This window comes from Adiantum capillus-veneris, chromosome 14 (genome assembly GCF_014529385.1).
Source record: "Adiantum capillus-veneris isolate H3 chromosome 14, ASM1452938v2, whole genome shotgun sequence".
Taxonomy (NCBI): domain Eukaryota; kingdom Viridiplantae; phylum Streptophyta; class Polypodiopsida; order Polypodiales; family Pteridaceae; genus Adiantum; species Adiantum capillus-veneris.
Genome location: NC_140944.1, coordinates 26759428 through 26786809, shown reverse-complemented (window position 1 = coordinate 26786809; position 27382 = coordinate 26759428). Strand labels below are relative to the sequence as shown.

At 43.9% G+C, this 27382-nt stretch overlaps 1 protein-coding gene across 3 annotated transcripts in view; it reads right to left on the bottom strand.

The window, feature by feature from the left end:
• LOC147442126 (RNA polymerase Rpb7 N-terminal domain-containing protein) overlaps window positions 1-11832 on the bottom strand; it is a 63345-nt gene extending 51513 nt beyond the window's left edge. Inside the window, exons 1-6 of one of the 3 annotated variants that reach the window (XM_086529590.1) lie at window positions 11639-11827; window positions 11320-11415; window positions 11073-11160; window positions 10490-10553; window positions 10275-10344; window positions 10119-10208 (exon numbers count right to left, since the gene is read on the bottom strand). In XM_086529590.1, the coding sequence (XP_086385716.1) occupies window positions 10119-10208; window positions 10275-10344; window positions 10490-10553; window positions 11073-11160; window positions 11320-11415; window positions 11639-11749 (519 nt within the window). In that variant the 5' untranslated portion in view covers window positions 11750-11827. Of the gene's footprint in view, window positions 1-10112; window positions 10209-10274; window positions 10345-10489; window positions 10554-11072; window positions 11161-11319; window positions 11416-11638 lie in introns of those variants that run through there. The other 2 variants (XM_086529591.1, XM_086529593.1) reach the window with 2 other exon arrangements.
• Window positions 11833-27382: the final 15550 nt, after the last annotated feature.

Here is a 27382-nt window from a genome sequence, read left to right as displayed (position 1 = left end):
CAATTGGATCGAAGACTTCTACATCAAACTTGATATATTCGTCTAACCCAAAAAGGAAAGCCTCTTTACGCTCATCATCCGATTTGCGTAATTGAGTGCCGAGCTGCAAAACACGGTTAGAAAAAGACATGACTGGCATACCGTGTTGCTTGAGATTGCGCCAATCTTCTTTCAATCGTGCTAGGTACTGAGGAGGCATAAACCGCGCCTTGAGCGAAGCCAAAGATCTCGAGAGGAGATTTCTGACTAAACTCTAGGCGGGCTCTCTCAACAAGAGAGGGTCTTATCACATCATGCATACTACCTGGGTCAAACAATATGACAAAACGCTGCCCCGTCATATGACCATAACATTTAATGAGAGACGCATCAATGGGAGGGTCTGGAGAAACTTGGAGCACACTCGTGTTGTCATTGATTGCATTGACAGAGGAAGTGGGTTATGTGGATTCTTTAGATTCATTAGAGTCAAGCTTAGAACATGTTCTTTTTATGTGACCCTTAATGTGACAATGAAAACAACGACCTTCCTTAGAATAAGTGCTTTGCTCTTCCGACATGATGTATTCCTTGTGCTACCTTTTCATCTGGAGTAAGCTTAAGTTTAGCAATTGTGTTAGCCTTTCCCTTAGGTTCATTTTGAGAGTTCTTTTCTGAGAGACTGTTGGAAAATTGGTTAGAAGAGTTACCGTTCTTACCGTTCTGAGGATTCTGAGAAGTCTGAGAGATACTTGTGGAAGTCTTGTTCTCCTTAGGCTTTCCCTTGTTGTGCTTCATCTCCTGTGCGAGAGCAATCGCTACCGCCTTGTTGAGATTGATTGGATCGAGCACCTCGACATCGTACTCGATATACTCGTCCAATCCGTAAAGGAATGCCCCTTTGCGCTCATCATCCGACTTGCGTAATTGGGTACCTAGCTGCAAAACACGATTAGAGAAAGACATAACCGGCATACCATTTTGCTTGAGAGCGCGCCAATCGTCCTTCAATCGTGCGAGATACTGAGGTAGCACACACCGCGCCTTGAGCTTGTCTTGGAAATCAGCCCAATTGAAGGAAAGGGGCGTGAATTCGTAGGCTTCCTCTAGGTGCGCGGCTAACTGTGCCTCCTGCCATGCGTGGTACCAATTGATGGCATCACCGGCAAGGTACATAGCTGCTGTCAAAACCTTGCTATTTCCTGTCTTCTTAGTTGTCGCAAAATAAGCATTAAATTGATGCAACCAAGAATGAATAACCGTAGCATTCATCTTACCATCATACTTACTGAAAGTCAACTTCTCTGTGACTAGGTTGTTGGATTCCGCATCCCGGCTTGTGCCACTTGAGGAACTACCAACATCTTTGGCTGGTTTAGACTTTGAGGCAAGAACTTGTCGAACCAATTCTTAAGTGCGAAGGCCACTCGTCTGGCTTCGGCTTCCTCCTTTCTTTGTGCTTTTCTTTCTTTTCGTTCATCGCGCTCACGTTTCAAGGTAATGCGAGTCGCTTCTTGTTGTATTGCTTTTCTTTCTTTTCGTTCATCGTGCTCGCGTTCCGTGTCCATGCAAGTCGCTTCTTGTCGTGCCATCATGTCCAACATCGACTTGACCATCGCCTCCATAGGATTTGGTACAACTCGTGGCGTAGATGGAGAAGGGGGAGGGTCGGAAAAACCTCCTGGTGGGAAAAATTCTTCATCGCCTCTCTCATGCTCATCATCTGTATGCGAAGTATCCATTCCGCTTCAGGTAATGACCATGCACTATGATCTTTGGTACTTAAGTTTACGAGGAACTTGGGTTCTTGCGGGTCTTGGGTTCTTGAGGGGCTTGAGGTCTTGAGGTTCTTCTTTTGCTTGCAATCTGTGGTTGAGAAGGATCTTCTCTTCACCCGAGTTCTACTCTTTTCCGCGGGCGCACCCCTTGGCGGCCTTGCACTCACACCAAGGTTGCTTTTTTCCGCCTCACGTCGATTGGCCGGCCGCTAAGTGCACGGTCCGCTCTCAATGAGTGAAAAGAGGCACAAGGGGAGGCTGGACAAGCTCTTCTTTCCTGGGATTCCTATCACTCTTCAAAAACACGATTAGGGGTTGGTCTTGCTCAGAAGTATCTCCAGAGGGGCTGTTGCACGTGAATGCCCGATGCTCTCTTCTTCTTCTGCCAATTAGTGCTAGCCTTGGTTTGCTTATATACAAACTTACTCAATTTGCCCTACCTACTTTCCAACATAAGTCACTTAAATTAATAAGTGAAAAATGTCAAAAATAGGGAAAATAGGTTAAATGCACTGGAAAATTCCCCTGAAGGATTTTAATGGATTCTGATGGGAATGCTTATGATCATGCTGTGTACAACCAGAGGATATGCATCTACACTAAGTGCCTGGGCATGCACGGTCTGCGAACAGACTCACAAAAGTGCCAGAACACTTGCTAATCCAAACTGACTGGACTGACGGAACCCTTGTCGTGCTGTAGCTTGTCCACGGACACTTAGGGTTGGATGTGTCACGTGACAATGCAATGTAGATGAACAAAGAGACGGAGTGCCCAACCGTTCACCACACACACGCAAACAATGAGATCGAATCTTTCTCTTCTTATCTAAAGCAATCAACTGTGGCAATTCACAACGGAAATGCCCTAGGCACGGAACTCCGTCGGGCCAGTGTCGAATCAATTGTGAACTGTGAACTGTTTAAAGTGTAATCTTGTGGTGTCGCGGTAGAATCTCGACTTGGGGTGTCCAAGTCTGTTACACCGTGTGCTGGTCCTGCTTTATTTAATCTCTCTAGGTCACTTGGGCCCCATCAGACGGGGTCCCAGAAGTTGGTGGGAACTCTTCTTTAAAAATAGGCCACTCGGCAAGACTTTGTAAGTTGGTAAAACTTCTTCTACTGCTTCTGCTTAGGGTTTAGGCCCCTCGGCCAAAATTGCAAGGTGGCTTTGTTCTTCAGTGGCTTGACACGTCAGCAATTTGTGACAAATGTATCAAACATCCTTGTCTTTTGGACATTTCCACATCACCCCACGAAGCCCTCAAAAATAGCCGTGGAGAACATCATCTAGAAGGCCATACATGGAGTTCGGTACCAAGAATGTCACGTGCACGTGGTGTCACGAATTGCTAACGTGTCAAGCCATTGAAGAACAACGCCAACTTGCAAATTCCAACCAAGGAGCCTAAACCGTAAGAAGCAGCAGTAGAAGAAGAAGTCTTACCAACTTATGGGATCCCGTCCGATGGGGGCCCAAATGACCTAAATAAAGTGGGACACACTTTCTTGTGTAAAAGCTGAAGACGTGGCACTATACAAATTTCCGCAATTGTGTTGACACTTGCTGACGTGGCACTGTACGGAATGACTAGAATTTCACGATGGTTGCTTTTGGAACCAGATGCTTTTAGAACTTGAAGCTTTTCATGTAACTGCTTTTGAGAGGCCAAGGGCCTTTATATATGAGCCATGGGCTCAGCCTCTGGCACGTCTCCACGTGGGAATGCATAGGGCAAAGTACCGGCTTGTACTAAGAAATACCGAAAGGGATGCCAAGGTTTGGGACCACTGCTCTCTTGGGGTGGAACTCCGCCACTCCTTGACTTATGTGTCATGTGGATCTCTTTCAATTCATTTGTTAATTGAAGTGCTTAAAATTGTTCAACCTGTTCTTTTCCGTTGGCACGTGGTGTCCGTCCTCGCTACAATGGTATCAGAGCTTCAGGCATGTGCTTTTCTACAAGCACACCGGTCCTACCAAAGAACATACAGAGCAAGTTGACACTTCCAAAGTTTACATGAAATTTTATTAAAGAATCTTCGTGTCTCGGGCCTGGAATTATTAGCCACCCTTACTCCATCGCGTATCAAGCGCGCTTCCGTCTTCATCGTGCATCGGGCGCGCTCCCGTCTTCATCGCTCTATCTTGCGAGGCATAAGCCATAAAGAACCCAAGACCAAATGGTGTTCATGGATTTGGCAGAGTACCTACAGTTTCTCCTCGGTGAGCTTCCAACCGGCAACCTTCCCAACCGTCTATTCCAATCAGGGGAGTCTTCAGGAATATGGTACAGCCATCTGACCCTGATCCAGTGCAACCGCCTTTGCCACTGCCGTTGCCCCCACCACCACCGCCACCAAGCTATAATGGTTGGAGCCCATATGGATACCCTTATTATCCGTACCCGGGATACGCGCCTAACCAGCCCAAAGATTTCAAGGATGGCAGCCCAACAATCAAATTTTTCACTTTTTCCGGGGTGAAAGATCGGAAGAAAGCATTGCAGTTCCTACAGCAATTCAACAATATCTATGCTTTGGGGAACTATACAAAAGAATCCAAGATTTCTCGAGCAACAGGATTCCTTAAAGATAGTGCTATGCAATGGTGGAGTTCAATCACGACACAACTGCATGCTCCAAGGACTTGACAAGCTTTTAAGACAATATTTGCACGCAATTATATGACTTCTCTCTTTGAAGTCCAGATCTTGTCAGAATGCGGCAACTTGAAAATGCTTGCCACAGAGACCAGGGACAACTATAACCAAAGGTTCCTCGACATCTACCTCTCGGTGTCCTTTAGGTTCATTCACTTGGAGGACCACTACGAGCGATACACCATTGGACTACCATCACCATTGCAGGAATATTGTATGTCCAAGCAAGTCTCAACCATGCAAGAGCTTATAAACCATGCCGCGGTCGGCTACAAACTGATGAAAGGGAAAGCTGGAGTTTACCACAGAAGCATATCCGGCCACTAACCAGAACTCTCGACAACAACGAACAAATTCTCGAGTCTCGTGAAACCCAACCTCAAAGGCCTCATCTGACACAGCATCAACGAGAAATGCTTTTACAAAAAGGCCGATGCTTCGAATGTTTTCAAACAGGGCATACGTTCACTACATGTCCTCAGCGAGCCTCGACATCTATAGAGCAGCTTTTCTGCTCCCAAGAAAGAAAGATCTCGAGGACCATCGAGGGCTAAGAGAGCTAGACCAGCTATTGGACACTGATATCTAGGGCATACGCCTTGAAAGTACAAATGAATTGTGTCGAGCATATGGCAAAGTCAATGGCTTCAAAGCCCTAATTTTCTTGGACCCACGAGCTACCAAAAACTTTATTCGTCCAAAATTCCTAGAGAAGATGGACTTTAATTATGATCCACATGGTGGCCAAATTGAAGCTGAGTTAGCCACCGATCAGACCCACAAAGTGGTACCTCTCAATGGTGCTCTTCCAGTGACCATCCAAAAATACCACAGAAAAGCCGATTTCCACATCATGAAGTTGGTCAATTGTGACGTTCTCTTGGTCATGCCTTGGCATGACAAGAATGATGCAACTCCAAAACCGGAACCGAACCATTACCGTGATGCAGAAGGACAAGCCAATCGTCCTCAAAGTTTGGTTGTCCGAATTAAAACCTAAATGAATTATCAAGTTGTTTTGAATACTTTTGAACTATGTTTGAGGAAGTACTGTTTGAAATTGTCACGTGCACATCTAACCTTATGTGCATGTGGACAAGCTGTAACTCTTATTTCTAGGGTTTAGGTCAGGCTAGGAAGTGTTTTGGCACCTTTGTGAGCATGTATGCAAGACGTGCATGTCCAGGCACTCAAGTCTTAGAGTAGCTGCATACCCTCTGATTGCACAACCTATTAGCATTAGCATAAGTAGCATAAGCATTTTCAACGCATGGAACCTTTTTCCTAGACTACACGTGAACCACCTCTTAAAGTGCATTTTATTAATAAGTGACTTTTTATTTACCTAGATCATGGGATTTTTTGGATGGCTTGCCGACCCACGCATTGGTACCTATAAAAGAAGCCCTTGGGTCACCAGAGACTCAACATCGTCATCGTCGACATCATCATCGTCGTCGTCGTCAAGCATCTCAGCATTTAGAACCATTGTACCAGACTTTGTGCAATCTAAAGCTTATACCTCTCTAGCAATAGAGAGGGGGGCCCTTGGAGGGGGTTCCATCTGCTCTCTCTCTCTCTCTCTCTCTCTCTCTCTCTCTCTCTCTCTCAGCACTTTCTCTCACAGATTCCACTCTCTTTGTTTTGGTCATTGCATAATCTCTCATTAAGTCTAGGAAGGCTCTCCCTTCCCGTTTATAAAAGGAACCTTGAGCACTCACTGATCATTGGGGCCCCATTGGATAGGACCTCATAAGTTGGTACAACTTATAAACTTGGGTCTCCTTTCATTTTTGGCCTCTCAGCTTGGTTCTGCAAGTTGTCACAACTTCTTCTGCATCTTCAGTGGGGCTTTGACCTCTTTCTATCGGAAATCTGTCCTTTAGGTCATGCCACGTCATCACTTTGTGACATGAGTCCAAGTGTGATGATCACATAAGATGGCTTCCAAGGTCCTATTTATAGGATTCTTTAACCATCCTAGCCATAGGACCATGTTCACACTTGGCCGGACATAGCTGAAGCGCCCATCCTGATGTCTAGGGACGTAACAATATGCTTGTGGCATCGCAAGTGTTCTCGCGTGTTTAAACAATAAAAGATGAGCCAAATTAGAGTCCAAGGGTCCACCATATCAGAGACTAGTCCATGTCTGATCTTTCACCCTACCTCACGTCCCAAATATCACACAGGTATCTAGAAAGGATGAAACCGGCCCATGGGGTGGTAGGCTTTCACCCGAAATTCTTTACTTTAGACACACACACACAGAGAACGTGCAAAGGAAACCTGCAACAGGAATTAACACTTAAGCACACACACGGCTCGAAAGCTAGAATGCTCTAAGCATACGCCGACAACCTGTAGGCCCCAAAATTGGCGCCCCTTTCGGTATTTCTTTATACTTTCAGAGGGTAAATTACAAAGTAGAGTCCTGGGAATCCTTTACCTATATCCCGCTAGATACCACCTGTTTTGGCCAAATTTCGACAACATAACAGCCCCAAAACTTGCGCAGAACCAATTCCCATGCTAGAACTCACTTCCACTGGCATAAACCCTCTGAATCCTGCCCAAAAACAGTAAATTCAGCACGCTGTATTTACTGGTTTTTCATCTGTTTTCAGCCCTAAACAGCCCCCGAACTGTCGTCTAATAGTGGAGCATGGTTCCCAACGATTCTGGCTTCATTGCAGCTGCAAAACAGTCCAAAACAGCATGTACACAGCGCTGAAAACGCACCTGTTTGGTGAGGTTATGACCCTCACCGGTGCCTGCTTTGGAGTAGCAATTAGCTACTCATGTTCCTGCTCAAGGAGGCTCTTGCCTCAGCACAAAAGCATGAAACCACACAGCTGTACATCAGTCAAATGAAGAGCCCTTTTGTGAGGCATCACATAACTACACGTAGGGGAGAGAGAGAGCAGTGTGTAGTGTGCAGGTCATCACTCCTAGCACCACATTGTACATAGAGAGGAAATCATGCACTCCATAGCTCTTAACCTGTGACCGGTTCTCAATGAAGCATCCCCCCAACATAAATCGAGCGCCCCCTCTTCTGCGCTTGACTTGTAATGCATCTGTGAACAAATAAATTCAAAAGGGAAAGATTTTCTTTGGCTGCCAAAACCTGCGTATCGTTGAAAACGCAGCAAAACAGCCCTATAAACACACATCTAATGCCTTCCAATGCTGAAAATGAGCTCCTTGGTCCTAGGTAAAGTCATGGGAAGCTCAAAAATGGAGAGAATGGCTGAAAATCAGAGTTATCAGCCTCCAAACCTGCTCCAAAAAGTCAGTTACGAGTTCTGTTCTCCTAGATTTGGTAAATTGGCCAAAAAGTGCCACTTGACACTCTTACATGCAATTTCCCCGCATTGGGCTTCTCGCTTAAAAATCTCTTAACTGGTGCATCAGTTGACTTTGCAGCAAAGTAATAAAATGTTCCGCTTGTCATTCTGAAGCTAAGGACGCGAATAGATTTCATGGCCCAAAATAGCAGTTACCTAAATTTTAGGGGACTCCCATTGGTCATCTGACCATCAATGCCCACTAGGACCGCATCCAAAAATGCAATGTAGCCGAGCTGTCGGATACTTTCCTTTGGTGACCCCACCTTGACATTGTACCTTTATTGAGTTTACTTCCTAGTATCCACCAACTTGCTAAGTGCGATGGGGGGACCTACATGATCTTGAATTGAGCCTAGACATCCTTTTACTTCACAAGTTCCAGGCCGACCAACTTCCTGTCTACGGGTGAAACTACCATTCACATTGGCCATACAATGTCCGACCATTTGCAACTTCAAAAAGAGGGTCTCAAAAATTAAACAAAAATCATTGGAAAGAAACCAACAACTAAGGTTAGCAGTTGCCACGCCCTCGTGACAAAGGATCTGTCACAAGGACCACTTGAGGGTGGGTAAGCTACCAACCAAAAAACAACTATCTTGTGCTAGTTAATCAACACACTTGAAGCTACAAATAAGTCATTAGAGCTTGTTGGCCCTACTAAACATGGTCTCATGACTTGTAAATACAACTCTGAATCATCTACAAACTCGACATTCAAGAGCTCCTTGACTCCAATAGGCATATGCAATCCTCTCTGCCCCATCTCTTGTGCCGTAAGATCGCTACTCAGTGCCTGCGAGGAAAAAGTAAGAAGAGTAAAGGTGGAAGGAGATGACCTTGTCTAATGATCTTGGCAATGCAAACCTGGTCCCCGCCCATATGCCCAAAGCAAGTCCAAGCTATCAACCGTTCTATATAATCTTGCAACATCTTCGATCTAGATCTTTGAAGAACCCACCTTTGGCATAGGACTAGTCTCTTTAAGAACACTCCAATCCACACGATCGTAAACTTTCTTGAAATCAATAATTGACACCGCCAAGTCCTCATCACGCATATGAGCTAGAGCAGTGGTCTCCCAAAAAGTGGAGATATTATCAAGGATACACCGCTTCTTGACCAACAGAGTCTATGTAGCATGTATCAAAACCCCAAGGAGTTCCTCGACCTCAAACTCAAGGTCTTCACAAGAATCTTGTAGGCTAAATTGAGAATCATGATAAGTCATCTAGTACCTCACCTTCCTCACGGACAAGATATGTCAGACCCTCTGAGGCATCACCCCGGATCCATCACATGTAAAAAACGGTGCCAACAGCTAGGGCCAAGAAGTTCCCAACAACACACAAGTAAGGTTGGAGTGAGCCCATCCTACCCCGGATAGCTGCAACCAAAGAGTGGCCGCATAGCATCATACGACTCAACCTCTTAAAAGGTCTCTCAAAGCTAGCCCTCATGCTATCTCTAACACTCTATTCGAGTCTAGCAAGAGCACAATGAAATGGGGGGCATAACGTTCATTGGTGAACATTGAAAAGCATCAAAACCAATGAAAATTTAGAATGGATGGTGATTCATTGCTAGTGAAACGGTATGTATTTCACTTGATCAATCAAGATGCTTCATTATTTATAATGCTTCACCCCTCAAAACTTTCCGCAATGCAATTCATGGTGACCATGCTGGCTTGTAAAGCCACCTCAGTGGTATCACCATGCTAGAGAGCATTGGTAGAAGATTCACCTTTCATATCACCTTCTGTCATACTAACCGAAAGAGTATGGTCGTGTAAAAAACATAAACTTGGACACTTGGAAGAAACTGCTCCAAAATAACCAATATAAATCCCAATCGGTGCCAAAACCAGGCAGCCAAACAAAAACTTCCACTCCAGACCACCTAAAACTGCTCCAGATCCTGTCTACGCATGATCAAGCTGATTGCTCCAAATCTGAAACTTTCTGCAGCCGTTATGCCTTCTCTCACATTGGATCCTCGAGAATTTGCAATCAATGTAGCAAGAAGATCTTATGTAAAATCAGAGATGAACCTCCTCTCTGTAGATGCTACAGGCACTTGATCTTGCTGATGTAGAAAGGAGACGGTGCACCATGAATTGCCTAGAGTTTCTAAATTCCACTTTGGATTATATATATCATGTTTGGCACTCATTGACACCTTCACGTGGAGTGCTGGATTGAGTTTAAAACCCCTACAACGTTCAGTGAATTGACTATTCTCGACAAAAAATAGAGGCACAATCCCTTTTCCTACAATAGAAGTCACACCCTTAAAAACGGGTTCTTCACAGCCAAAGCAAAGTTGAAGAGCGCAAAATCATACACTTATCTCCATAGGGGCGAATGGTTTGGCATTACTTTCTTGCTCAATGGGTATTGGCGGGTATTTGACGTGCTCGACCCGAAATCGCACCTGCAATGAAACAGACATCAGAAAAACAATTTTTCCACTACTAGAATAAGTGACTGATGGTCAAACCTCCTCCTCCAGATCCATGAACATATCTGTCTCGTTATAGCTCCATACCCATAGCTTTTCCTCTTCGTCACTGCAGCCGAGCACATGAGCTTCCAAATGCTGTTCATCTATGCAGGCATCAAGAACAATCAACAAAGCCCTACCCTAGAATCCTGCTCAACTATAATTTTACCCCTGTTATGCCTTTCATGAAGCATAGAAAACACATCTCTTACAACTTTGATGGCTGTTGAAGAAGGTGTTCAGGGACATGAATATCATCAAAAAAACCTAAAGATACTGCCAAAAGCACAAAAACATCAAGTCAATGGTGCACACCATGAGAACAAACTCAGGAAAAAAGTAGAATTCTTCATGTGTCCACATTCATGATTAACAAAAGTCGTAGAAAGTTTAAAAGGTTCCACGGCATTTCTTTCAAGAATCTTGTTTTGGCACAACTTTGAGTGAAATGTGGCATCAAAACTTTAAATTAAACTATAGCGTTTCACAATAATGGAGACTTCCAACTTGTGGACCCAGAACATGTTTGTGCTTGAAGAGAAACTCAATGCTTTCAATTAAACATAGACCTTATCTGCACAATGTTGGGGGAAATGTTGAAGTATACAAGATAATTCAGTTTCAGAAACTTGAACCTTTTGTTGCCTCAATTGTTGCATTCGAGGTTGTAGAAACTCATGCAAGTAAAACCCGGTATGCAGGTGTTCAAAGTCTCAAATATATCCACTTTTTACAGTCTTGAGCATGATAGTGTGGATTTTTTTATTACGAAAATTCTTTTGGTGGGGACCTTACAGTACAGCCCAGATTTGTCGCACTTCTTCAGTTTCCCAACCAGAACTTCTCCGACGAAAGGTTTGAACATGACCAGCCGAAACTCCACCTGACACATAATTTTTCATTGCTTAAGAAACGGCGTTGAAAAGGCCAGTGATACAATATACAAGTTTGAAACTCGCATTAATTATTAAAATTTTGAACAAGAATCCCTTTTGCTTACAAAATTTGGTACTTATAAAAACAAAGTCAATGAGCATAGAACCTTGTAAGTGGGAGCTCCATCTCCTGGAAAAACAAAGCCACCCTCTACTGATTTTATGTCGTAGAGGGAAATGACAAGGCCTAGGTCTTTGATGACCTGCAAAATGACCTTCTCTTAGTCCAGTTTAAGAAAAAACTTGTACAGATTAAGCCACTTGATACTTAATTTAATGCTTTCAAAACAGAGGTTGAACGATTAGGCACAACGTTTTGATTCTAATTACCGTTTGCTCACTAAACCAGGATTAGGCACATAATTTTACTGCTAACTACCCACTAATCCTGTCAAAGAGTGGTTTTTAAGTTCAAACGCTTGTCACCTTGTCAAAAAAGAGGTTCTTAATCTGCGCTTTAATGGCGTCCAGCAGAGGCAGACTGAGGTCGTGAGGAGGAACGCGAATGGTGTCTTCTATGGTGGACAAATTAAACATCTTCTTGCAAGATCATGGCAAGGACCGGCAGGGTTTAAGGCTTGGTGCTCAAGGCTAGTAAACTTTTGAGAAAAGTAGCCTATGTAGAAATCCCCAAATACGCTTTTCCAATTTTGGACGAGTTGCTCCAAATTTTTATATTGTTTGTAATGCCCAGGCTTTTTGAGCTTGTGTAAAACGAGTTTTCTATTTTTATGTCTACCATGTGGTAACACATATCAAGATTCTTTCTATTATACGAATGCTCGCACAAAAACATTGCAACATGATATTCAATAGTTTGATATGCCATACATTTCAAGGGTTTAATGGATGAGAAAGAGTCGGATCACTATGGAAAGTTATTTTTACACATGTGCAATAACATGGGTAGACTCATTGCCAATGGTATATCTTTGTGGAGTGGAACCAATGGATTTACATGTAGAAAACATAATGGGGATAGTGTGATTGATTATATGCTACTAAAGCCATTATGTATTGCATAAAGAGTTTTGCGCTTGGTCAATGGACCCCGGAATCATACTATCGGACTTTATCTATTGAACTTGCATGTGGAGAAGTAACTAAGTATGATAATCTAGCCAAAGGGAAAAGAAATTATCAGTATGTATGGATTTCAAACGGGTTCCAATGTACATTGCAATGGTTGAGCAAAAGTTATGGATGATAAAGCTTCAACATGATGCACCATTGGAAACTACAAGGGAAGCTTTCAAGAAAGTTATTTGTTCTTGTACCGAGAATGCTTTGCCATAAAGTATATCCATGGTATCATCAACAAAGATAAATCGCATAAAAGCTAGTTTGATAAAGAATGTCAAGATGCTCAAAAGTCCTTGATAAAGCTTGATGCAACTATGGACAAAGACAGCTATCAAAGTCATTTGCATACATACAAGGCATTGATTCAAAAGAAGCGAAGAATAGCATCATTTTTTTCAAGTCCAAGAAAAGGCGCGTACATGTGGAAGATTTTGGAGAAACTTAAGGGGCAAGTGGCTTGAGAGTTTTGGTAACTTGAGTCTTGTGGATATATGCACACATTGTAGGCAACTATATGAGCAACCAAATGCTGAAAATATGTCATTTTATGGTTCACTCCCATGTATGCCCTTTTTCTTTACTATTGAGGATGTGTGTGGTGGGCTTGAAAAGTTGGCCACTCACAAAGCAGGAGATCTTCAAGGTATCAAGCCGAAAATGATTAAATGGATGGGAGATTTTACACATGAGTGGATGTGTGATATGTTCAACCTTGCACTTCAACATGGTATGCCTTGTGATTGGAATACTAATTGGGTTAAGCCTTTGCATAAAAGAGGGGATGTAAAGAATGTAAATAAATACCGAACTATAATGATTGGGTCATTTATGTCGACACCATAGCACCATTGATCATCTTGTTACTCTTCGTGTTCTCATGAAGGAAAGTCGGTTGAAAGGCAAGCGATTATATTGTTGCTTTGTGGACTTTAAGAAAGCCTTTAATAAGATTCCACATAACAATGTGTGGAGAAGTATGGAAGAACTCCAAGTGCCAAGTGAGTTTATGCTTGTGATTTCTCAAATCTATGAGAAGGTGATGTATCAATTGCGCATGGGAATAGGAATTTTTTTTTAAAAAAATGCAAACTATTGGGATTAAACGAGGATGTCCGCTATCACGAACTCTCTTTGATCTATGCATCGATCGATTGGAACAAATGGTACTTGACTTTATGGAAGAGGAAGGCATTGAAGAAGTCATTGTTTGCAATGCGGCAATCATGCTTTTGTTGTATGAGGATGATGTAGTGCTTCTAGCACACACTTTAGAGGATGCACAAAAGCTTATGGTTGTCCTTGAGAACTTTTTCTTGCATAATGGGCTGATTGTGAATGAATCCAAAACAAAGGTTATGCTTGTGAAAACCAACCATAAGGAGAAGCCAATGAGACACTTGAAGTTGTTGAGATCTTTAAGTACCTTGGCCTTCAGGTTTTGGCCAATCACAAGTGGCATGAATGTGCTATGCATCATTTGGAAGCCGAAAAGAGAGTATATTATGCATTTGAGAGCATGTGTAATGCGGAAAACATCAAGTGTTGGGTTCTTAAGAAGTACCTTTTTGACTCATTAGTGACACCGGTTCTTCTTTATGAACTTGAAGTGTGGAACAGGAGCATCTCAAAGTCTACTTGGAAAGAGTTTGAGAATGTCCAAAGCGTTTTCTTACAAACTTTCTCCAAGTTAAGATATAAACACCATATATGCTCCTACTTCTTGAGTCGGGATCTCTTCCAATTGAGGTTATGGACATGGAAAGCGTTGTGGAGTACATGATAAAGATGCGTCAAAACCCCTCACATCAACTTCCTACAATTGCATGGGAAGCAAACAAAAAAGTTCAAAAGACGCATAAAAGCAAGATCTTGAGCACAAGGATGGATGCAAGATATAAAAAAGTGGTTTGGAAAATGGGATGCATTACACTTGCTACATGATGCCTCAATAGACTCCCAAGTGAATGAAGCTTTTCTACAATGCCAATGTATTACGGCTTGGGAGAAATCCAATGGGTCACGCTTCATACATTACACCACCCATATTTCCCCCAACTAGAAAACCATGTTCTTTGCTGAAAGAGGAAATCGTACTCACCCTTACATGCTTGAGCCTATCCCCTTCTCAACGATATGCACTATCGCAGCCATTCGGCTTAGCTCCCACTCCCTTTGATGCAAGGCAAGGCGTCGGGGCACTGGGAAGAGTCAAATTGAGTGTGCACATTATGCTCACTGCAAGTTCGACAGTCTCAGTAGCACACACTACTAGAATGCTCAGCTTTTGGTCACATTCGGACTTGCTTCCCTCACATTTTCCATCATGACTTAGACCTACATACTTTTCTCTCTCATCCACAGTGTGGACTCTTCATTACAACTCTCATCACCACAATTTTGGAGCATCAAGAATCACTCATCAACCACACACATACTACATCACATGTAACTTTGGTCCCATAGGTCAGATTTGACCTCCAAGGATAATAATAAACTCTCTCCTTCTCTCTCTCTCTCTCTCTCTCTCTCTCTCTCTCTCTCTCTCTCTCTCTCTCTCTCTCTCTCTCTCTCTCTGGCAATGCCATTGTGTGCTGAATAGTGCATACATATTTTTTAACATTGTTGGAGGCATATGCTAATGCAACAATTTTGGACTTGGAGGACACGCGGGTCCAAATTGCACTAAAATGTTTGGCTATTGCTTTTTCACAGATTGCACATCTATGGCAATGCCTTCATCCTCTGACATTTTTTTCTTTCACAAAATTTTATAACTCAAACTGTTTTTTATACCAATGGGCATATAGATAGTGAGATTTGTAATGCGTCGTTTCACTTCATATCTTATTATCTCATGAGGGGGGAGAACCAATCTTCCCTTGACAAACTGCAAAGTATAATGTCTTGAAAAAGTTTGGGGGATTGATAAAGGATATTCGAGGAAACTTGAAAATATTTGTTAGCATTTTGGAAATTTTAGGAGAAAGTTATCAAATACTAGGGGTATTTTAGGAAATATGAGGTTTATTTCCGTTATTGCACAAAATTTTGGAATTAATCTTGAAATTTTAACAATCTAGTTAGCATGTGGTTGTGTTTTTAAGTAAAATATGGCTTTATATATAATCATGTAATATTTCTTTTCATATCTTGAATTGTTAAACAAATGTTTATGTGACAAAGAGTGATCGAAAACTTTGAATTCACACACGTCTATTGCACACCCAACTATTTTGTACCTAGTCACCAAATTTAGTATGCTATATACACAATCTGCTAATTTTTTCTTTCCTGAGAAATAGATCCTTTTATTAGTAACTGAAACTGCCCCTAGGGCTACAACCACCTCTTCAAGAGAGGGCTACAACAACAATGGTGGGGAGAATCTCCCAATGAAAAAACCAGCATATGTACGATGGGGCTAAATCAAGAAATGGGGGGAGGGAAAAGACACACAGGTGGTCGATAGTGCCATCGGAGTACACCCTGGACCATGGTGTAGAAAGGCCCAAGACGCCAGAGTCAAAGGAAAGCTTCTTTACACTACCGCATGCGATCGGAGCTGCCATGTAGTCTCTCGAGTTGTCCTCTGAGAATGTGGATCAGCGCTAGCCAAAAATCGCGAACAGTCTCTACTGGTGGCACAAGGCGAGCCTCAAAGATGCGGAAGCAACGGGCCCGCCAGATGAACTAGAGTGTCAGGCCACTGATGAGCTCCCAACACTCCTCTCTCTCATTGCACCACTCCTATGGAGTAAGCTCGTGTTGGTGAAAGATAGCTCAAACTGAAGTGCTGGGCCCGTGAGGGTGGACCAAGCTGCTGCTCCCCAAGTGTACTGTCGACCCGTGGAGAGAGCAGGCATCAGCCGAAGAACTCGAAGCCACACCAGCTGTGCCGAAGGACAGTCCCAAAGACAATGACGTTGACTTTCCACAAGATGGTCACAAGCTGCACATGCGACCGAGAGACCACTATACACTAGCCAACTCCCAACTGCTGTAGCTCTGTGTGCGACCAGCCACTGAAACAAGGTGACTCGCCTCGGCTGTCTGGAGTCCCACAACCTCTCCCAGAAGGCTACCAAGAACTCAGCTAAGAGACCCTCCTCCTGCCAATGAGGTGCTGCTAGCAGGGCGGGCCTCTCTGTGCTACTAGTATATGATGTCCCAATCAAACAGTGTACTGAAAGAACGGGACACCTGGGTGGTCCGTAGAAGAGAAAGGGCCTCTCCAGAGCCACTCACCAGGATCCCACTATACTCGTGCCAGTGGACAACACTCCCAAGCCCACGACCTCCAGTGTCCAATCTCAAGACCTGCTGGGTCAGGATCGATGACACAAGTCCTCCCACAGATGCCTACTACTCGGATCCTTTGAAAACAACACTCTGCCACCTGCGAGGCCTCTACTACAACTCACTGTAAGCGTCCCCCACCCTGAAGCTCGAAGAAAAGGGATGGAACAGTCTCTGAGCAGGCCTTGACTGAGATGAGAACCTCTATTCATGTGAAGGCTCCCATCCATCCGGGTGCTACTGGCTCGAGAGGCGTGAGCTACTCAGTTGGAACTGCCTCTGAGATGTCCTGGCACATGCTCTGCACCCCTCTCATGTCCTGTAGATAGCTGGAAACCCTGCACCTACTCTGACAAGCCTGAGAACTCTACCCAGTCACCTAATGGACCCACTGCCATGGGACCCCAGGAAACATGAGGCCGACTACCAACCAAGTAGCCTCTCTGAGTGCTAACCATGGGGTTCCAGACAAGGGGCTATCGTAGGCGCTCCTCCGTGCAAGTAGGTTGTCTCTGCTCCAGGCCTCGCCACAAGAGCTCCCAAGATCGAAGCAAACTCACAGCGAAGCGGTCCTCCAGTCTCCTGCTCAAACCAACTCTGCAAATCTCTGTGAAGATCCATCTGGTCGAAGGTCGCCAGGGGCCTCCAGCCTGAGGCACCCTAGCACGAAGCCCCTGTAGCAAGAACTCCTTCTAGGGCTTCTCACCTGGAAGAAGTCCTCTGACTATGAACTTCCCAAGAAGGGCTCTGCTCTGCCGTGCTGGGTCAATGATCCCATTCCCTCCCTGTGAACAAGGAAGAGTGATGACTCGGGCTATCTGAGTATCACGTCCTGACCAAAGGAAGTTCCTGATCAGCCTCTCTACCTGGCTGATACAAGAACTCGAGAAGATCCAGCAAGAAGTGATGTACCACATAGTCGCCAACAACACCTGGTTGGCCACTACTACTCTGCTAGCCAAAGAAAGTCGTGTTGAGATCCTATGTAACAACTTCCTCCTGATAGATAGGAGGAGGGGATCAATCTGCTGCTCAGGAGACAAGTCCAAACCAACCTGACAGCCCAAGTACCGAACTGCAGTCCCTGGGGGAATCCACCTAAAATCCTCTCCCAGCATCCAATCGGGCATAGGAGCACTACCAACCGAGAAAGCCACTATCTTTCTCCAGTTGATCAGTGCGCCCGATGCACAACAGAAGGTCTCTAGAGCATGCTCACACCTGTGAAGGTTGGCATTTAAGTACAAGGTTGAGTCGTCGGCAAACTCAGCGTCCAGTAGCTCATCATCTCCCCGAATAGGGAGTGCTAAGCCCCGTAGACCAACCTGCTGCGACACCAAAAACTTGCTCATCGCCTCCGCATAGAACAGAAAGAGGAAAGGGGCAAGAGGACAGCCCTGTCTGACCAAACGTGTGAGCATGAAGCGATCACCTCTACCTCCTGCCAAAAGTACCTGACTGTCAGCCTGTCTGTACAAAGCTGACACCCCTCTGATCCAAGCATCTGAGAAGCCAATCCTGCGTAGAGTGCCCTCTGAAAAGTCCCAATCAACTCTATCGTATGCCTTCTCAAAATCGAGAAGAAGAATCACTAGGTCCTCACCACAGAGCCGCGCTAGGGCAAAAGCCTCCCAAAAAGTAAAGATGTTGTCAAGGATAATGCGTTCCTTGACAAAACCTGTCTGAGTCCCATGTATAAGGCTCTCTAGAAGTGGCCGAATCCTCAAACTCGGAGCCTTGGCAAGAATTTTGTAGGCTGAGTTGAGGATGGTGATGGGGTGCCACTGTCGTATCTCATCCAAGGAGCCACCCTCCTTGGGAATGAGGTAGATCAAGCCCTCACTCATGCTGTCAGGCATCACTCCTGTGTGCAAAATGTACTGAAAATCATACAGAGATCTGGGCCAAGCAGGTCCCAGTACTCCAAGAAAAAATTGGGAGTCAACCCATCCTCACCTGGATAGCTACCACAGGGGAGGGCCACAAGAGCCGTGTGCAGCTCCTCAAGCTGAAGTGGCAGCTCAAGCCTCTGACGCATCTCCTCAGTCACAAGACAAGGCATCTGTGCCCAAACCTGCTCCCTGCATGCATCCTGACACTCTGGCTGAGGCTCTACAGACAGTAACTCACTGTAAAAGTCAGTAGCAACTGCACGCATATCCTCGGGCTCAGAAGCAACTGACCCGTCAGGCCTCCGCAATTGACTGACCTTGGCATGCGAATGCCGAGGTCCCACTGCCTCAAAGAAAGCACCAGTCACTCTGTTGTCCACCTGTGTCCACTGAGATGCCTGTCGATGGAAAGCAAACTCATGTCGCCTCTCCTCCGACAAGCTTATGGCGGGCTTGCTGTAGCTACTCCTTCAAACAGGGACTGTCTGGATGCTGCTCCTACATCCTCTGTAAAGAAGCAATGCTCGGTCTGAGACGCTACTCCTCCTCTCTTGCTGCAGCCCGATGAGACAAAGACTCCTGGAGAAAGAAACGGCTAATCTGAGCTAATCCTGCCTGTCCAAGCTCTCTGTCCAGAGAGCCTCTACTCGCTCTCTAAGTGCAAACTCTAGCAAGACCCTCTCTAGGATGCGAAGCATCGTGCTCCCTCTCCTCTGCCTGTTTGCCACTGTGAGGATCACTGGTGCATGGTCCGAGAAAGAAGTCCCTGCCAGAATGCCAACTGTCCCTCCCAAGTCACTAAAATGGTCACTAGTTTAGAAGCGATCTATCCGCGATAGATTCACTCCTCCCACTCTGCAGTCCGAACGAGAGAAGGCAAGGCTGTCTGGGGGCCTCACAAAACAAGAGTGCTGCGAAACAAGCCCCTGAAGTTGCCCCTGATTTTTTGCCGTGAAAATTTTGGTTTCCGGCAAGTGATTTTCCTTCACGCACGATGGCTTCTCCTCATAATGGGGGCCTTACAAATGTGCGTTTTTACCACATAAAATTACAAGGGGTAAATTAGGCTCCATACTTAACAGTGTGTATAGCTCAGATGCCTTATGGATGATTGGGTGTTGGACAAGACACTACCAACACTATTAACACTAACAATCAGAGTGCATTGGCAGTTGCAAGGAACCCAATTTTCCATGCTCGCACAACGCACATTGAGGTGCATTATCACTATGTCAGGGAGAGGCTCTCAACAAGAGAGATCAGCTTGGCTAATGTGCCAACACAGGACAACCTTGCAGATCTTTTCACAAAGGCATTGTCTCGTGAGAAGTTTGAAGCTTTTCGCAAATCTTTGGGCTTAATCCCCTTTGTGGACTGATCATGTCCTCATGGCATGGCACTTTCCTTTACTCTATGCGCCAACTCTTGTTCACCACATCACTCCAGGGGGGATTTGTTACCATATACATGTGGTAATGATGTGTGTGAACACACTTAGGACCGCCGGGTCATTTTTTTTCCTTACTAAGAGGTTTTTTCCTCCGTGCATTGTATATACGCCCATCACTCTAGGGCTAACTTATCTTTCCATTGCACACTAAGTAATACACGCTTTATTGTGTGCCTTGATCTTCCTTCAACTTCTCCAAGTTGTGTGTTTTCTTGCAACCCTAATTCCAACATACATGTGCATCTTCTTGATGTCCATAGGCTCCACGTGGTTTACATCTTCCTTGATGTGAAATTTTTCCCCTCCTTGGTCATCAACTTCAGGAAGCCCACAAGGCAACCCTAGACCTGCATAGTAATCCATTGAGCCCTGCCTGGCACAATAATCCCTCTGCCCATAATGGCCTGCTGCAAAGAGTCCGCAATAGTCATACATACCCCACCATGGATGCCTCTAGGTCCAAAAGAAGCCGACCAAAAAGTATCATATCGTCCACGCAAGAGTTGACCACAATGTCTAATGCGACTCTCACACAGATGGTGCTCCTGAAGCATAAGGAGATCAATCTCTCCTCCCACAAGGTAGCACTGAATCTCCTGACGTAGTCGGCCTCGCTGACGCTGAAATTGGGGCCCACCAAGTCCCTGCACGTTCCATGAGACGATCCTCATGGGGAGCGAGAAAGAACAGATGTTGCCGTAGCAGCTAAACGGGCTATCTTCGAGGTTGGGCAGTGCCAAATGGCAATGAAACTTTTCACTTTCAAGAATACATTAACCCCCTTGCCCCTCCAAACTTTTGTTGTAATTAAAATTGAAATCCTTGGTCGTGTGTCGCACCATGCGTTGTAGATGGTGTTTGGAGGGCTATGGAAAAATATGGATACGATGTAGCAGGAGACTGCTTAGATGGTGTTAGATCGCAACAAAACCTTTTAGATGTGAGAAATGCACTAAAACCCTTGTCCCTTAAAACTTTCATTACAACCAAAGTTTGACTCCTCAGTCTCGTCCACCATAGACCTCGATTGGGGGTCTATCGCAAAAATATGGCTATGGTGTAGCACAAGACCATTGAGATAGTTTCAGATGATAACAAAACTTTGTAGAGGTGGGGAATGTTCGCCCCACCTCTCTGTAAAGTTTCATTTCCCTCGCATACACCAAAAAACCTTCTTATCACATTGAAGGTTAGTCCCCTGGTCCATAACATATTTAGTATCTCTCAAGCACTCACTGTCACATAGCAGATGATATCGATGGAGAAAATGCGTCATACAAGAACATGCACCATCATCGTCTCCCTTCCCATGGCCCAATTCATAGAAGCTAGATGCAAGGGCTAAAACGAGGCAATAACATGTAGGTAGGCACACACAAAGAGCACGAGGAAAGAGAAGACACGTAGATTAGGTGGGGGTGGTACTCACACACACTAAAGTACTAGTGTGTGAGCATAGATATTCATATGGATAAAAGAATGATTGTACATATGGGTGGCTGAACACAGTGGCCTTTAACCCAACAATCTCCCACTTGAAGATAGTGTGCCTCAAAAGCGGCTAAAGTACAACAAATTCAAGCCATACCCATGCGATCTTCAACCGTTGTGAGGCTGAGGACTTGAGTATGTTAGCAAGGTTATCGTAAGTATGTACCTTGATAGCCTAAATGCACTTGTCTAGAACCTCTCTAATGAGTGATACCTCATAATGTGCTTTGAATTTGCATGGAAGACAAGATTCAGAGCCAATGATATTTCACTCCAGCTATCACAATGTAATATAGGAGAATTTGCAACCATATCAAGATCTCTCACTAATCATGAGAGCCATAAGGCTTCTTTGGTGGCCTTTGTGACAACCATATACTCCCCTTAAGTAGTTCCCAAAGCACCGCATGGTTGTAAATGTGATGAGTAAGAAACCAATCCAGCTGGAGTTAAGCCTACAACAAACTTCCTTGTGCTGCATAGTCTAAATCAACATATCTCTACATAAACATATCTTGCTCACCAAAGCATAAGGACAACTCTGAATTCCCCCTCAAGTATTCGAGAATACCTCCTCTCACTGCATCTCAATGACACTTGCCTGGATTAGACACGTACTTGCTAACCACACCATGTGCATGGGTAATGTCTTGACATATGGCCACCATGGAATATAGCAAAGAGCCAATAGCTAAAGCATAAGGAATCTGAGACATCTCTATAGTCTTTGCATATATCCGAGGGCAGTCATCATGACTAAGTTTCACATATGTACGCAATGGGGTACTAACGGGCTTCCTCCTTGCATATTGAAATGCTTAGGAACTTTGTCAATGTACTCTTTTTGGCTCAAAAAGAGTAGGCTACAAGAACGATAACGAATGATCCACATACCCAAGGTATGACAAGAATCCCCAAGGTCCTTGATGGCCAAGGTCTCATGTAGCCTATGTTTCAAGGCATCCACATCCACAATTGAGTTCCCTACAATCACCATGTTATCCTCATACAAAATCAAAACAATAAGACTTCCATCTTCAACACTACGAGTGTAGAGGCATGGGTCCTCATGAATACGTGTGTAGCCCTTTGACTCCATGTATTTGGAAAATCTATGATACCATTCACGATTGCTTGCTTCAAGCCATAAAGGGTCTAACACCATATAAGTGAATTTGGGAATAATTCAATTTCCTCTTTCAAAATGAGATTAAGATTGACTACATGGCCAAATCTTAGCCAAATTTTTGAGAGCATGAGTTGAAAGATCTTTTCAAGTACTACCTTGTGAAAGGATTTGGCCTTAAAAAAAAGATTGAGATTTGTCCATATGGCCAAATCTTGAATACGCTAATGAATCCCAAATTGGTTGTAAAGTCTCAAACTCTCTAATATGTATGGTATTGTCTCATGAAGTTTATATGCCAAGTCTACTCTATTAGGAGCCACAACCCAATTAGTTGCTCCATCTTCAAATCCTTGTGCAAGTCTTCGTGTAGAAAGCTGTCTTTACATCCAATTATTCTTACTCCATATCTTGTGTACCCACCAAAGCAAGCATTGTGTGAAGGGTAGTCATCTTCAACACCAAGGAGAAGATCTCATCAAAATCAATGCCTTTTTGCTGCTTAAATCCCTTTGTAATAAGTCTCACCTAATACTTAGGCTTACCATCAACTGGAGACAACTTGACATGTTAAACCCAGTTGCAATGTAGTGCCTTCTTACACTTACACAAAGGAGTAAGCTCCCAAGTACTATTTTGAATCAATGAATCCATTTCTCATTGCATAGCCTGATCCCATTTGAGCTTTTCAACACTAGATATGGCCTCATCATAACATGGTGGCTCTTTGCAATCAATGAGCATGACATAATCCATAGAAGGCACATAGCAGTATAGTGGCCTAGCATGCTACTATGAACGTCTCAAAGCATGTGAAGAAAGTACATTAATTGTTCTACATCTACACGATTTCCCAAAAAGGGTTGATCTCTCACCTGGGGTACAATGGGCTGCAGAGGAGCAACAATATGACCCTCATATTGATGCCCCTTCTCCTGAAAAATCAACGACGAACCTCAACTATTCATAGTGGTGCTCTATATATAGAGTCCTCCGATTAAACACACCCTCATGGTTGCACACAATCTTTTTATTTATTGCATCCCGTAATCTGTAACCCATCTCATTTAAGCTAAAATATCCCTAGAAGATACATTTCTTGCTTTTTGGATCCAATTTATTGCACTTTTCCTTTGGCACACGTGCCTATGCTTCACAACCAAACACATGAAGATGACCATAAAGTGGTGGAGAATTTGTCCATACCTCTTTGAGCACTAGAAATCCCAAAGGAGCATTAGATGCATGATTGATCAAATGCAAAGTAGTCATAATTGCTTTGGCCCAAAAACCATTTGACAATCCAACCATAATAAGCATACTACACATCTTTTCCTATATGGACCTATTCATGTGCTTTGCAACACCATTTGAGGAGGCATATAGGGAGCTATAAGCTCATGCCATATACCCTTCTCAACACAAAATGCGATGAAAGCATGATATATATACTCTCCCCCATTATCTGTACGTAAGCACTCCAACTTACAACTTGTTTGTGTCTCAACAAGAGCTACCCATTGTTAGAAAACATCAAGCATCCTAACCTTTGTTCGAATGGGATATGCCCATACCTTCCTATATATGTACTTGTATCTACAGTTGAAGCTAGAGAGAAACAATTTATGTGTGTATATTGGATGCAGACACAAACACTATACTAAGACTAAAAGTGGCCCAAAAACTCCAATGAAGTAACGATGCCACATCTCATATATATGCTACAATAGAGCCTGCAAATGAGAACAATATATGTGCAACCAAAGGTTATCTTCTAATGTGATGCTCAAATGGAGATTCCAAGGGCAAAAAGAAATTTTGAAGGGGATAAAACCACAAGACACTTGTTGGCAAATGCCCTTGGAATGGCAAGTGTGATGTAATAACAATCAAGACTAAAATCAGCCCTAAAAGTGCACGTGCTATCAGAGTGCGTGGTTCTCTAGAGATGATCGAGTGGGCCCAAGCCTTTGGCTACAAGAGATGCAAGAGAGGAGAAGAAATAGAAAGAAAATAGTAACAAATGCCCGATTGAACATTAAATATATAAAATTTGAAATAAGTTGAACAAAATAGAGTCAAACTATGCTAAACAATCACCAAGAAGTAAACAAAACCTTGGGTAAATGTATCCACATGAGACCTGACACAAATACAAAGTGAATAAATGTTCTGTGGCTTTGAATCCATCATAAACATGGTCCCTTCTTGACGTATACCCAAGTCTTCATGGCAGCATAAACTCGATCCCCTTAATGATCATAGATTGGCATTTCCTTCAAGCATCGGCATCCAATCACATGCACTCAAGCTTGTGTGGTTGCGTTGCAAATATCTTAACATGGACAGCAAGGCTTTCTTGGAGTGGGTTCTGCTATGGAGTCTTTTATCTTTATCATTCCCAGACATCTGCTTTACCGCATACTCGTGGGAGCAAGGAGTCTGTGTAAGCTTCAATTTCTTGACTAGCTTATAGTTTAGGAAGTTATGAGTTGCACCATCATCCACTAAAATATGAACATTGTTCTTTAATAGTGCCATACATGCGAATCAACTCATGGGGGCCGAAGGTGGACTGCTGAAGCAGGCACACAACACTTGTGCTTTTCTCCATATGAAGAACCTCTACAACACAATATTTAGGAGATGAATCTAATGTGAGTCGTTGTAACATGTGCATGGCCTTTTCTTTGCCTTGCAAAAGAGGACAACTTTCTTGTTATGTTGGTTCGAAAGACATCTAAAACACAAATTGTGTTTCTTTGCACGCTCAAAATCAACAGTGTTGAGTGCTTAGGCTCCTTAGCCTCTTGTGGGTGTGGAGAGGGAGATTGTCTCTTATTCCTCTTGGAACGTGTGGGAGATCTACCTTGCCATTGGCCACATTGCTCTTAGCAAAATTATTCTTAGAGTAGGAAACATTTCCCTTCCTCTTTTGGTCATCATCATATCTTTGGACATGACCGATGGCTTCTTACAAAGTTTTTGGATGTTGGGTCTTGACGTGAAGACGATAGTCTTTGTCAAGACCCCTATTAAAACCCCGTATCTTTTGGAATTCATCTAGACCTTCTAGTTTTAATATGATTTCCCAATACTTTGAAAGGTACTGTGTGAGAGAGAGGCCAAACATGCGGCATACATCCATGCTAACCAATTCTTATCTTCTTCATTGGAGTCCAAAAACTCTTTGGAGAAAGAAACTTGAAACACAACCCAAAACGGAGGACGAGCATCTATTGGAAATGTCATCCACCACTTATAGGCCTTGTCTTTAAGAGATAGATTTATTTCCACGATCGTCTTTATATCCGGGGTGTGCCTCAACCTATGAATATCACTCCATTTGTGTAAGAACGTATTGACCGCATCCTTATTGCGATTAAGCTCTTCCCTGTGAAACTCAGGAACGGTGATATTCTTAAGCAATCATTGGTACTTTTTGCATCTTTTGAAGCACTTGTCTCTTGGACTCCTTCAGTTGTGCGAGCTTGGTTTCCTTGAATCATGCCACTTGTGGCTCCTTGAGCCGTCTGTGAATCCATAAATTTCACAAGTAGCTCAGTAAGATTTGTAACATTTGCATTGACTGCAGAGAGGTTGCGTTCAAGTACGCTTTGGCAATTTTCCAAAGTCTTGAAAGCAGCCATATCTACAAGGCCATGATCTCCTAGATCGCCATCGTCATGCATATTAGTGTCGGCAGCACCCGTGGTGCCCTAATTTTTATGTATGTGCTCAAAATCAAAAGTGTGCGTAGGTGGGTTATTGTCATTGGCCATGGTAAACACATACTAGAGAAAAAAAATGTACATTGTAAAGCTTGAAGTCTTTGTGTTTTTTATGCTCAACGATTTGTGTTGCATGCAAACCTTGTCTTGCGAAAATTGTAGTGCTTCACGGCTCGTTCGTTGTAATAATACCTTTATGAAGGCTTTTCTTCACGTGTGAAGCTTCCTCCTTGAAGAAAAAAGAATGAAAACTTGCCTTCCTCCACGAAGTGAAAAAGAAGGGTGAAACTACTTCATTGAAGTTTGAAGCTTTCCTTTTCCTTTTAGCTTTCTTTTCAACACAAGTATGCTATCATTCCTTGTTATACACAACAAGGCTCAATAGCTTGGATGGTAGAGTGTTGACCTCTAATCCCCATGGGGTGGGTTCAACCCTCCTTCATGCAAGGGTTTAGAGGACCTTCTTGCGCGCGATGCCAACGGCACCGCTGGAGCCTTGGTGCCATAGAGATGCAGCCTTGGTGCCATAGAGTTGCTGTTCGAGTTTGTCTTGGTTGTGCGCTGCGGGCGGCAAAGATGGATGTCAGCTGATTGTCTCCTCATGTTGCACACATAATTTTGTGCTTGTCTTCTTTTTTGCTGCGCTGTGGGGGCGCTCATCGTGGGGAAGGAGACGCGTGTCACATGCACATGCAACCCGCTTTTTCCCTTTCCCAAGAATAGCTCGGATACTAGTGAAAGGGTGGTGGTAATACGTGTGCCAGTCTCCACCCAACCGTGCTATCTTATAGCCTCCCCTAGCGTACACATTGTCCGGCCATGCCAGTGGCCTTGTCCGTAGGACCCATGTCCTTAGAATAACCTTCTTTGATTCTGGGTACTATGATATTGAGGCGGTCCGGGGAGGGCAACAAGAGAGGCGACTCTAAACACCTCCCAAGGCTCCCGTGCTGCTCAATTGGGGCTGGGGCAACCACCAGCAAGGAACAACAACAAACCCACAGCCAAACAAGTAAAGGGACACCACCTAGTTATGGTATGCGAACTAAGATGCAAGAGAGATTTTGTCACACCCAAGAAGATGCGCCACAAAACACACAC